At 48.4% G+C, this 12,926-nt stretch overlaps 1 protein-coding gene across 1 annotated transcript; it reads right to left on the reverse strand.

Annotated features, from left to right (window-relative positions):
* Window positions 1–340: 340 nt before the first annotated feature.
* On the reverse strand, window positions 341–12,628 carry QTRT1 (queuine tRNA-ribosyltransferase catalytic subunit 1). The gene is made up of 10 exons (XM_060092274.1): window positions 12,376–12,628; window positions 12,067–12,135; window positions 11,833–11,971; window positions 5,679–5,757; window positions 5,429–5,544; window positions 2,137–2,275; window positions 1,825–1,900; window positions 1,612–1,721; window positions 1,437–1,524; window positions 341–1,348 (listed from the first exon to the last, which is right to left on the reverse strand). Exons 1-10 carry the CDS (start codon window positions 12,616–12,618, stop codon window positions 1,196–1,198), a joined length of 1,212 nt encoding a protein of 403 aa, XP_059948257.1. The 5' UTR covers window positions 12,619–12,628; the 3' UTR covers window positions 341–1,195.
* Window positions 12,629–12,926: the final 298 nt, after the last annotated feature.

The following is a 12,926-nucleotide window of genomic DNA, read 5'->3' on the forward strand; positions in this document are numbered from 1 at the left end:
GGGGGCGCTTCCCTGGTGGCACAGTGGTTAAGAATCCGCCTGCCAATGCAGGGGACACGGGTTCAAACCCTAGTCCGGGAAGATCCCACATGCTGCGGAGCAACTAAGCCCATGAGCCACAACTACTGAGCCCAAGGGCCACAACTACTGAAGCCCGCACACCTAGAGCCCGTGCTCCGCAACAAGAGAAGACACCGCAATGAGAAGCCCGCGCACTACAACGAAGAGTAACCCCCGCTCGCCGCAACTAGAGAAAGCCCGCGCACAGCAACGAAGACCCAACGCAGCCAAAAATAAATATAAATAAAATTAATTTATTTAAAAAAAAGATTGAGGAAGTTTTCATGTACTGACATGTAAACAATTTGAGATACACTAAGAGAAGGGAAAAAAGCAAGGTACAGAACTGCATGTAAAGGATGCTGACATTCATGAAAAAATGTACACATGGAAAATTTATGGAATACACAAATTTATAAAAGTAGCTGCATTTTTATGATATTTAAATTGTAGATCCTACACGTGTTACTTTTTCAGTTTAAAAAACTGTAGCTTCTAAGAGCACCACCAGCTCTGTAATTGGCCATATCTGGATTAGATCCTAGGCCTGTTTATTTGCTGGGTGATAATGACCAAGTGACTTCATTTCTCAGTTTCCTCATCTGTAAAATGGGGAACCATAAAGTTGCAAGAATTAAATACACTTGACGACCATTTAGAACAGTGCCAGGCACAGTATAAGTACCTTCTAGATCACACATGTTATCATCACTGTGTTTACTGACAACTAGATTAAGCCACATGTCTGAAGAGTCAAGGTCAAGAACCAGAGCTTTGGAGCCCAGCTGCTTCTTCCTTGATGGTGACCTTGGCAAGTGACTTCCCCCTCTCTGGACCTGTTTCCGCACCCCCAGGATGGCTGGGGGGCCTGAGCCACAGGAAAGGAATGCAGCTCCCACTCTGAGCACTTCCTACATGCTCAGTTTCCAGATAACAACTGCTGCTATGGTTACTTGTTATTATTATCAATTGGGGGTGGGGGGGGGACATGGGCCCCAGTGACACTCAGACCAGGAAGGGAACCTAGACAGGCCACCTCCCCAAGAAGACACGGACACACTCTACGTTATAATTTTTTAAAAAAAAATCCTTCAGTATCTCCCATGCCCTCCCTCCCTCCCTCCCCCAAGCGGGGTCAACCCAGTGTGATTCCCACAGAGGCCAGGGCTTCAGTGGCCCAGGAGGGACAGAGGGTGGGGTTCCCATACATGGTGCCCATAAAGTCCCTCACGAAGTCGGGGAAGCGCTTCTCCACAATGCTGGCGCGCACAGCGCTCATCAGCCGCAGCTGCAGTGGGGGGGGGGTCAGCAATCAGCCACCAGCATAGGGGAGACCCCCATCCCCCTTGCCTCACCCCTCCCAGCTACAGGCCCACCTGATAGGCGATGTTGTGGACAGTGAGGTGGTGCAGGGCCGCGGTGTTGTCGCTATGGAGCAGCGTGTGCAGGAAGGCCCGGCTGTGCCTGGGGAAAGAAGGAGGGGACTGGGCAGTGCCAGGTCCTTCCCCCCTCCCTGCCCTCCCCCTGCCCCCAGGCTCCATCCTCCCCTACTTCTGGCAGGTGGGACAGGCACACTCTGGGTCTATGGGGCGGAAGTCTTTCTCATACTGTTTCTTCTTCAGCTGCAGGTTCCCCGTGGGCACCAGGGCAGAGCCAAAGCGCTGGGGGTGGACAGGGGGAGGGGAAGGTGGGTCAACCAGGTCTTCCCCCCCCGCCTTGGCCCCCGCAATCCCTCTCCGGTCTTTCCCCTGCCAAGGGCCTCACCGCTGTCCGTGTGGGGAAGACGCAGTCAAACATGTCGCATCCGAGAGCCACGCAGACCACCAGATCAGTGGCATAGCTGGGGGTGGGGCCATGGGGGAGGGGAGCAGAGAACCTCAAGCCCTGGTCACATACCCAGGGCCCCCCTCCCCAAGACTGGCACCCTCAGGACCACCCCCAGCAGAGGGCCTTGTCCTCCTCAGTTCCCTCCCAAGCAGGGCTGTGTCCTTCCCCCTCCCCGTCCTCCCCCAGAGGCAGGGGTTCCCAGGAATCCCCTCCCCGCAGGCGGGGCTGTCTCCCCTCTCCTCCACATACCCGACCCCCATCAGGTATCGGGGCTTGTCCTTAGGCAGCCTTGAGGTGCTCAGCGCCACCATCTTCCAGAACTGGCCCTTGCTCTCACCCCCACTCAGGCCCCCGATGGCGAAGCCTGGCACGTCTCTCTTGGTCATCTCTGGGGGTGCAGGGGCAAGGTCAGCGGTGATCAGAAAAAGGGAAATAGGCCACAGTCTCCTCCTCTTCTTCCTCCTCACCCTCAGGGCAGACCCTGCCCACACCTCCACAGGCCATCAGGAAAAGAGAATGTGACAGAGAGAGAGAGAGAGAGAGAGAGAGAGAGAGTATGTGTGTGGTGTGTGTGTGTCTGGGGGCTGCTGGTGATCTCAGCTACCATTTATAGAAAGCCTGCTGCATGTTAGGGCTTCTTCTTCAATCCTTAGGAGAGAGGCCCAGGGCCCACACTCCCTTAGCTGAAACCTAAGATGAAGCCAGATGTGATTCAAAATTTTCCAGATTTTAGAACAGTGAACATCCTACATGCTGAAGAACAGCCTGTCATCAAACACTGTAACATTTTGACAGCAAAATGTGTAAAGACGGGGCTTCCCTGGTGGCGCAGTGGTTGGGAGTCCGCCTGCCGATGCGGGGGACGCAGGTTCGTGCCCTAGTCCGGGAGGATCCCACGTGCTGCGGAGCGGCTGAGCCCGTGAGCCATGGCTGCTGGGCCTGCGCGTCCGGAGCCTGTGCTCCGCGGCGGGAGAGACCACAGCAGTGAGAGGTCCGCATACCACAAAAAAAAAAAAATGTGTAAAGACTCCTAACAAACTGGGGTCAGTAAGTCTGGTCTTGCCACCAAATGAATTGCAAATTCTTGCGTGTTTTGGATATTAGAAGTGGACAGGGGAATTCCCTGGCGGTCCAGTGGTTAGGGATCTGCACTTCCACTGCAGGTAGTGCAGGTTCGATTCCTGGTCCGGGAGCTAAGATCCCACATGCCTCGCAGTAAGACCAAAAAAAGAAAAAAAAAGAAGTGGGCAATTAGGCTCCACAATTGCTGGGCAGGGGCTGCAGATCTGCACTGTGGTTGAGGCATGCAGAGCTTAAACCACTGGCCCCAGGCCACATATGCCAGAGGCTGGATTCGAACCCAGGTCTAGCCTCAAAACCAAGACTTATCTTTGGCCCCAGCTGCCCAGTTCAACTAGGGGGGAGGCCACAGCATTGACAAAGCAGGCCTGGTCTGGGGCTGGGTTTTGAAGCCGGAGTGAGCAGCAGAACCAACTGGGGATGAGTTGTTCAAATGCAGCTTCCCAAGTCTGCCCTGGCCCCAGACTCCGACCCAGTCATAGGGAGAGCCTGGGGGGTTCTGGTGCAGGCGAGACTCAGAGCACTGAGAAGCACCAGCAGGATAGTGCTTGTCAAACTGCAGGTGGCTGAGAAATGAATTTGATTTGATGGGATGAGATCAGGGTTGTCGCTGTTGTTTTTTTTTTTAAATGAGAGAGAACAGAAAATATTGTATCAAAGAGTATCTCACGTATAATGGTAAATGCTTCAGGAAGCCTTGGTTTCCACTCTCATTTATGTGCATGCATCCGAAGCCATGACACGAAATGTACTTCTGACTGTGGGTCTCCATTAAAAAGACTTACTGGACCAGGGGTGGGGGTGGGGACTAGGGGTGGTGGGCAGTTTGAGGACAAAAGGAATTACAACAGGACAGTCTTCATAACAGCATACACTGATGCCAGGTGCAGGCAGGACACCTTGAACAAATTTTCCCATTTATTCCTCACTTCGATCCCATGACATTGGGAGTATGTTCCCATTTTACAGAGGAAGAAAATGAGGCTCAGAGAGGCCAAGCTACTAGCCTTAGGATGCACAGCCATGAGGCAACAGATCAGGGGGTTGGATCCAGCTGCGTGGACTCCAGAACCCAGAGTCTTGCCCATGACACCTCACTGCCTTTGAGCCCCCATCTCTGCCTCCACTTTGTCTCCATGACCACGGTCTTGGTTCAGACCTCGCTGTCACCCTCCCCCTGGGCAACTACTCCAGCTTCCTCTATGGGCCTTATGCTTCCTATCTCACTGGGATTTTTCTCCCACTCTCCCACTCAACAGCCTTCCATGGCTCCCCAGCACCTCGGTGTGCTGTCCCAGGGCCTCCACCGTCAGCACAATGCCTCGGGTCCAACCCCTTGCTCCTGACTGCATGTCTCACTCCCCAGGGATGGAGCAGCTGTATGTATCTGTCAATACTGTAGGTTCCAGAGCCCAAGGTCTGAGTTCAAATCTCAGCTCTGCAACATGCACGCTGTGTGGCTGGGCGTAAGTAACTTAACAGCTCTGTGCCTCAGTTTCCCCTCCTGTAACCTTGGGAACCTGGTAGTTCCCACCTTACAGGATCTTTATGAAACCTCAATGGGTCAGTCCATGACCAGCGTTTGGCACAGTGCCTGAACACCCGAAAATTGATAGCTATTGGAATTTTTATTCTCCAAACACAATCTGCTCCATGCTGCCTGAGGGCCTTTGCTTCAGCTGTTCCTTCCACCTAGAGTGCTCTTTTGTCAATTAATAACCACTCTTGGACTTCCCTGGTGGCGGAGTGGTACTGTGGCGGAGTGGTTAAGAATCTGTCTGCCAATGCAGCAGTCACTGGTTTGATCCCTGGTCCAGGAAGATCCCACGTGCCGCGGAGCAACTAAGCCCGTGCCGTACAACTACTGAGCCTGCACTCTAGAGCCCACAAGTCATAACTACTGAACCCGTGCGCCCCAACTACTGAGCCCACATGCTGCAACTACTGAAGCCTGCGCACCTAGAGCCTGTGCTCTGAAACAAGAGAAGCCATCGCAATGAGAAGCCCATGCACTGCAACAAAAAGTAGCCCTTGCACGCCACAACTAGAGAAAAGCCTGCATGCAGCAATGAAGACCCAATGCAGCCAAAAAAATAAATAAATAAAAAGAGAAAAATAATAAATAAAAGTAGGAGTTGCAATATTAACATCAGAAAAAAATAAAATTCAAAGCAACCCACATCAAAAAAAAACAAGGAAACTATTTTTTTAAAAAAACACACAACAACACATAATAGTCACTCTTGGGAACTCCCTGGCGGTCCAGTGATTAGGACTCCACACTTTCACTGCCGAGGGCCTGGGTTCAGTCCCTGGCTGGGGACATAAGATCCCAGAAGCCGCAGCACAGCCAAAAACAAAAACAAAAAAAACCCCAACTCTCTCAGCACCATCGCATGCCAGGCCCATGTGGGGCTCTCTGCAATGGAAAAGCCCTGGTCCTGTTGGCACATGGCTTTACCTTCGAGGCAGGTGGCCCGGAGATCCGCATCCAGCCCACCCTGGATGATGGCGAAGAGGTTCTGTTTGTCCGGCCGCTGATGGGCTGCAATGCACCGGTCCAGCCAGCGGATTGATCTGAAAGAGGACCCTGGTTGTACGCCATAGGGACTTTGTGAGGGGTAGGGAGACAAGGCTGCAGGACCAGGATCCTCTCCCTCTCCCCCTCCCGACACACACACACACACACACACACACACACACACACACACCTGTACATGGCCTCTTCCACACGTGGCCCTGTCACAGTGCTGCTGACTACATCATCCAGCTGCATGATGATGTCTGAGCCTGCAGAGTAAGACAGGAACACAGTCACTGGGAAAGCCCTCACGCTGAGGACAAGCTGGACCCCAGGTCCCTCTCCAGGTCTTGCTGACTCCCATTTAACCCCCAATCTGCTTATACAGCAACCAGAGGAAGTTTTTCAAAATGCACATCTGGGGGCTTCCCTGGTGGCGCAGTGGTTGAGAGTCTGCCTGCCGATGCAGGGGACGCAGGTTCGTGCCCTGGTCCAGGAAGATCCCACATGCCGCGGAGCGGCTGGGCCCATGAGCCATGGCCACTGAGCCTGCGTGTCCGGAGCCTGTGCTCCGCAACGGGAGAGGCTGCAACAGTGAGAGGCCCGTGTACCGCAAAAAAAAAAAAAAAAAGCACATCTGATCTTGCCACCCCCCAGCTAAAACCCTGCCCTGGCACTACTGTAGAATAAAATCCCACCTCGGGGATTCCCTGGCGGTCCAGTGGTTAGGACTCGGCGCTTTCACTGCCGAGTGCCCGGGTTCAATCCCTGGTCGGAGAACTGAAACCTCACAACCTGTGCGGTGCAGCCAAAAAAAAAAAAAAAAATCCCACCTCTGCAAATTTACCCTTCAAGAACCAAATGACGTGTGTAGCAAGTGATTCTTCATAGTGTGTTGGGTAATAGCACGATGGGAGTCCAAGTGTCACAGGGGTCTAGTTAAGTAAACCATGGTCCAGGCCTTAATGGAAGGTTCTTTCCCACAATTCCAAAATCCAGAAACTTCTCAAAATCATAGGATTTTTCTTATGCTTATGGCATCTTCATTCAGCAGCAAAACCTGAGACAGTTGTCATCTTTTTAAAAACCTAATTTACTGTGAAGATTCATAAATGTTAATGCAATAAAAGTGAAGTGTAGTGACTTCCCTGGCAGTCCAGTGGTTAAGACTCTGCACTTCCACTGCAGGGGGTATGGGTTTGATCCCTGGTCAGGGAACTAGGATCCGGCATGCTGCACGGTGCAGCCAAAAAAAAGAAGAAACAAATGGTTAAGATGGTAAATTTTATGTTATGTGTATTTTAACACAATTTTTTTAATTGAAAAAAAGAAGTGAAGTGTAATACCACAGGGTACTGCCCCAGACCCAATTGAGGTACTGTGTAATAAATGCTATGTACCCTTTATTATCTTTCTAAAATGTGGGAATTCTGAATTCTGACACCTACCTGGCCACAAGAATTTCAGATTAGAGACTGTGGACTTATAGGTTAGAAATCGCAAGGAAATATTGCCAAGATATATCATTATAGGAAAAAAGCACAGTGTACCACACTAGCCAAAGATGGGGCGATTTGAGAAGCAATAAGGATTTTAACTGCAATGGATTGAAACGTATCAAATACATTTAAACCCATGAGTTCATGGTGATCCTAAAAAACTAAACATTAGTTTGTCATTGGTAGAAGATGCTACGTAATCAACCCATGAAAACTAGTAAATGAGGGAAAAGAATGAATCCCACTCTTCCTGTGTGAACTAAACTGCTTGGTCTCCCAGGAGTAGGTGAGAGATGTTTCTCTTTACAGAAGTAATCTGGTTAATAAATGAAGAAAGGATGACAGAATTGGAACATCACCGGTTTGCAAGTCCTAATAATGGTTCCAGGGAAGGAGCATGACAGCTCACTGGGAGAGACAGGCAGACATCAGATGCCCCCTGATGGACAGACACACTGTGAAGACTTCTTGCCAAAAGGAAGAAGGACTTGAATCTGGCTCTAACCTCTAGATCCAAGTACCAGCCTACAGGAAATCTAGAGGGTGGAGGAAAACTATTACACGACACCCAGGGGACGCAACCAGCAAAATTCAGACCCAGTGAAACACTATAGGGCAAAGGAACCAGTTTCTTCAAGAAGCGAATTGCTGGGACTTCCCTGGTGGTCCAGTGTTTAAGAATCTGCCTTCCAATTCAGGGGACGTGGGTTCGATCCCTGGTCAGGGAACTAAGATCCCACATTCCATGGGGCAACTAAGCTCATGTGCCACAACTACTGAGCCCACGCACCACAACTAGAGAGCCAGTGTACTGCAACTACTGAGCCCGCACGTTCTGGAACCCGTGCACCACAACTATAGAGAAGCCCATGCACCTCAACGAAAGATCCCACGTGCCACAACTAAGACCCGACACAGCCATAAATAAATAAATAAATAAATAAATAAATAAATCTTTTTAAAAAAAAGAAGAAGCAAATTGCTGGGGCATCCCCTGGCAGTCCAATCGTTACGACTCTGGGCTTCCACTGCAGGGGGCATGGGTTCCATCCCTGGTTGGGGAACTAAGATCCCACAAGCTACTCGGCTCGGCCAAAAAATAAAAAAAATTTAATGAAGAAAAAAAGAAGCAAAAAAAAAAAAGAAGCAAATTGCTAAAAAAAAATGGAATTGGAAGGCGGAACTATATGATATGTAATATATATATTAAAAAAGACTTAAGAGATCTTTCAAACAACTGCAGTATCTGCACATTATTTGGATCCTGAAGTAAACAAACTGTAAGAAAAACTGACATTTATGAAACGACTGGAAAGTTGAACACTGGCCAGATATTTGATGATGTTAATGAATTATTGTTAATTGTTTTTAGGTGGGATGATGGTATTGTGATTATGTTTAAAAAAAAGAAACTATGGGTCTTCCCTCGTGGTGCAGTGGTTAAGAATCCGCCTGCCAATGGAGGGGACACAGGTTCGAGCCCTGGTCCGGGAAGATCCCACATGCCGCGGAGCAACTAAGCCTGTGCTGCAACTACTGAGCCTGCGCTCTAGCCCGTGAGCCACAACTACTAAAGCCCGTGAGCCACAACTACCGAAGCCCGCATGCCTAGAGCCCGTGCTCCGTAACAAGAGAAGCCTGTGCACTGCAACGAAGGTAGCCCACGCTCACCGCAACTAGAGAAAGCCCGCACGCAGCAACAAAAACCCAACACAGCCAAAAATAATAAATAAATTAAATAAATTTTTTAAAAAAACTATGTTTTGCAGATACAAATTAAAAATACTTATAGGTGAAGTGGTAGGACATCTGAGATTCGTTTTGATATAATACAGATGATCTACGGAGACTAAGAAGCTAGACAAAGAAAACAATGCAAAACTAGCTAAAAATTTAAAAATAAACAAGATACATAAGATTGCAACTATCAAAAAATAAAATCAAGGAGGCATATCTATTAACTACTATGTTATTTGGCTATAAAAAGGAATAAAGTACTGATGCATACTACAACATAGCTGAACCTGAAAAACATTATGTTAAGTAAAAGAAGCCATTCACAAAGACCTCCTATTGTATGATTTCATTTACATAAAATGTCTAGAATACACAAATCTATAGAGACAGAAAGTAGATTACATAGGGCTGGAGGAGGGAGGAATAGGGAGTGATTGATAATGGGTACAAGATTTCTTTCTGGGGTGATAAAAGTGTTCTGAAATTAGATTGTGGTGATGGTTGTACAACTCTGTGAATACACTGAAAACCACTGAACTGTACATTTTATTTTATTTATTTATTTTTGATCTTCTTTTTAAAAAAAATTTTTTTTTATCTTTGGCTGCACTGTGCAGCATGTGGGATCTTAGTTCCCCAGCTAGGGATCAAACCTGTGCCCGCTGCATTGGGAGCATGGAGTCTTAACCACTGGACTTCCGGGGAAGTCCCAACCTGTACATTTTAAATGGGTGAATTGTCTGTATATCATATCTCAATAAAGCCATTAAAAAAAAAAAACAAAGAAGTCAACAAAACAGAAAACCAACAAATGAAGAAAATGAATAAGCCAGAAGTTGGTTTTTGGAAAAGATCAACAAACTCGAAATCAATAAACCCCTAACAGACAACAAGAAAGAAGAGATCACAAGTTTTTAACATCAGGAATGAAAAAGGAGACATCACTACAGACACTATAACATTAAGAGGTTAATAAGAGAATATTAATGATCAACTTTATGCCAAGAAAGTTGAAATAAAGTTCAAGGAATGGCCAAATTCCTTGAAAAATCCAACTTATCAAATCTGACCCAAAATGAAACACAAAATCTGAATAGCCAAATCAAAATGTCAAATAAATCGAATTCATCATTAAAAACCTTACCACAACAAAACTCCAGGCCCAGGGGGATTTACTGGACAATTCTATGAAACATAACACCAATCTTAGGCAAATTCCAACAGAAAATAATATGGGAGAAGCAAAGTGGGCTGGGATACTAATGAAACATAATGGCTGTAACCTGGTGATTGTTGAAGCTGGGTGACAGGTCAATGGGGTTGTGTCTATTTTGGTATATACTTGAAATTTTCCAAAATTAATAAAAATGCAAGGTACAGAAGAATGTGCCATAAATAGCATGCTCTCATCATGGAAAAAATAAGAATAGATTTGAACTTGCTTGTATTTACATAAACTCTGGAAGAATACATAAGAAACTAGAAACAGTGGTGACTTGTGAAAGAGATGGATAGAATATAGGCATGGGAAGACCACTGTTTCCTGCACACATCTTTATACAGAAATATATACAAAATGTTTTCTTGTTCAATTTTTTTCTTTAAAGGACAAACCAAAACTCACAAGGTCCTGTAGGACCTGTCCCCAACACCTCCCTGTCCTCACCCTACACACACACACACACACACTCTCCCTACCCCACTCGGCTCCAGCCATGCCAGTCTTGGTCCTGCTTCAGGTCCTTTGCACTGGCTGCTTCCTCTTTCCAGAACATACTTCCCCCCTTTGGACGTCTAGTTTATTCCTCCTCATCCATAGGTTTTAGGCCTAGGGCAACATTCCCTGAGCCTACAGACTGAATCATGCCAAAAGTCCCATGTACTTGGCCTTCACAGTCAGGGTCCCAACCTTATATCTATTTGTGCCTTTAAAACAATTTTTTTTTTTTTTGGCTGCACCATGCAGCTTGCAGGATCTTAGTTCCCGGACCAGGGATCGAACCCGTGCCCCCTGCAGTGGAAGCACAGAGTCCTAACCACTGGACCACCAGGGAATTCCAAAATAACTTATTTTAATAATAATATATAATTATTCAAAATGTTAAATGCACTCCCAATTTTAAAAAATACAAGATATTTGATGAAAAGTCTCTTGCCCACCAAGGGAAGGATTACAAAGGGGCACAAGTAACCCTTTAGGGGTGATGGACATGTTCACTGTCTTGATTATGGTGAAGGTTTCATGGGTGTATACATGTGTCAAAACGTACCAGAGGGTATACTTTAAATATGTGCAGTTTATTGCATGTCAATTATATCCCAATTTTTAAAAAAGGAAAAGAATTTAAATGCTCCCTGTCTACCAGCTCTTTAGTTCCCTTCCCTCCAAGAACCTATACTACAGTTTCTTATTTTTCTTTCCTGAGATACCATAGGCAAATAAAAGCAAATCATGTGTTTGGGGTTTTGGGGTTTTTTTTCAATACAAATGGAAACATACAATGCACTCTACCTGCATTGTTTTTTGGGGTTTTTTTTTTCTCTTTTTTCCGCCTTTCTAATTAAGATGTTTTCACCAATGCCTGTCTCCCTTTTGGACTGTAAGTTCCACGGATGGTATGGCACCAGCACCCAGGCCCATTGCTATAAGCAGAAGCCACAGAATCTGTACATAGAGGGGTCTAAAAGCACCAGTCTGTTTGGAAGATGGGAAGTTTTGAACCTGTTTCCATAGCACTTTATGAGATTGAGAAATGTTAATTGTCCTTATCAAGGAATAGGGGATATTGATGGAGATGGGAGGGGTCTAAAGCCTCCCCGATACCTCCCTTGTTGCCCCCATTATTTCAACATATCTTTGCCCAGCTAATTTACTATCTAAGAGAAACAGTAGCAAGAAAGATAATACTAAAACCTACTATTACATGTCAGGCATTGTGATAAGAGATTTACTGACATTACATCGTTATTTTTGTGAACTATCCCCTCAGCTGAGGCTCAGGGAGGGGGAGTGACTTGACCAAAGCCAAGCAGCACGAAAGGAGCAGGCCCGCCTCACCTCCACCTCCGAAAGGCAGGGCAAGGGGCGGCTCCCCGGTATCCGCTCACCCAGCGCGTTCTGGATCTCCACGGATCTCTCGGGGCTCAGAAGGGTCTCGTCACCATCGTAAGGGGAGCGGAAGCGGACGCCCTCCTCCGTCACTTCGGACAGGGACACCAGGGACACCATCTGGAAGCCGCCGCTGTCCTGAGGGAAACCCCACCGCAGGGCTGTCAAGAACGGGACTGGGAAAATCCACGCCCAAGGAGGGCTCTCGGATCCCGGAGCTGACCCCACCTTACCGTCAGCAGGTTGTGCGGCCAATTCATAAAGCCGTGGAGACCGCGGGCTTTCTGGATCAGCTCGGGGCCCTGGGGTGGGGGAAGGAGGGTCAGGCTAGGGGTGAGGGCAACCCTTGGGGCTCATATTGGGGCGACAGGGTTAGCCAACTTCCATCCTCGCTGGTCCCTCACGCCCAGCACAAGGCCTGAGCCACCCGGGACTCTCGATATGCGTTTTATCGATAGTTTGGGAGGCGTGCCCAGGTCTAGGGAATCTCCTGGGCTCCCCCACGCTTCGCCGCCGCCCAGCCCGGGGCACAGCCCACCCACCGGCCTCAGACCCAAATGGTAGGTGTTGCCCAGGCAGATGCGGCAGCCCAACGCGTCCAGTTGCTCGGCCGTGATGCCCTTCATGGTGGCCTGCGTGCCCACTGGCATGAACACTGGAGTAGCCACCGGCCCATGTGGCAGCCGCAGCTCCCCTGCCCGGGCCCTAGAGCGGCTACACTCGGCCACCAATCTCATGATGCGCGGAGCCGACTCCAGGGAAGTCGGGCTGGCGACTGCCGCCATCTTGCCTGCCGGAACCACGTGGGCCGTGGACCACCCTGGGCGGCGCCATGTTGGTTGAGGTCACGTGGCGCGCGACGCGGGCCGAAGCTTGGGGAGAGCGTCAGATGAACCATGGAAACGGACGTCTGCGCGCTTGTCTCTGCGCTGCGCCCAGTTAGTTCCCACAGGCAGCACACTGCTGCGAAGTATTAAAATTGTCTTGGTTTGGAGGCCCATTCCTGCCAATTCCTCGAAGTAAAAGCCTCTCTAGCTATAATTTTATCCTCCATCAAATGGCCCGAATAATAGTATCTAGACATAGGGACGTT

The sequence above is a fragment of the Mesoplodon densirostris genome, chromosome 3 (genome assembly GCF_025265405.1).
Source record: "Mesoplodon densirostris isolate mMesDen1 chromosome 3, mMesDen1 primary haplotype, whole genome shotgun sequence".
Lineage (NCBI taxonomy): Eukaryota > Metazoa > Chordata > Mammalia > Artiodactyla > Ziphiidae > Mesoplodon > Mesoplodon densirostris.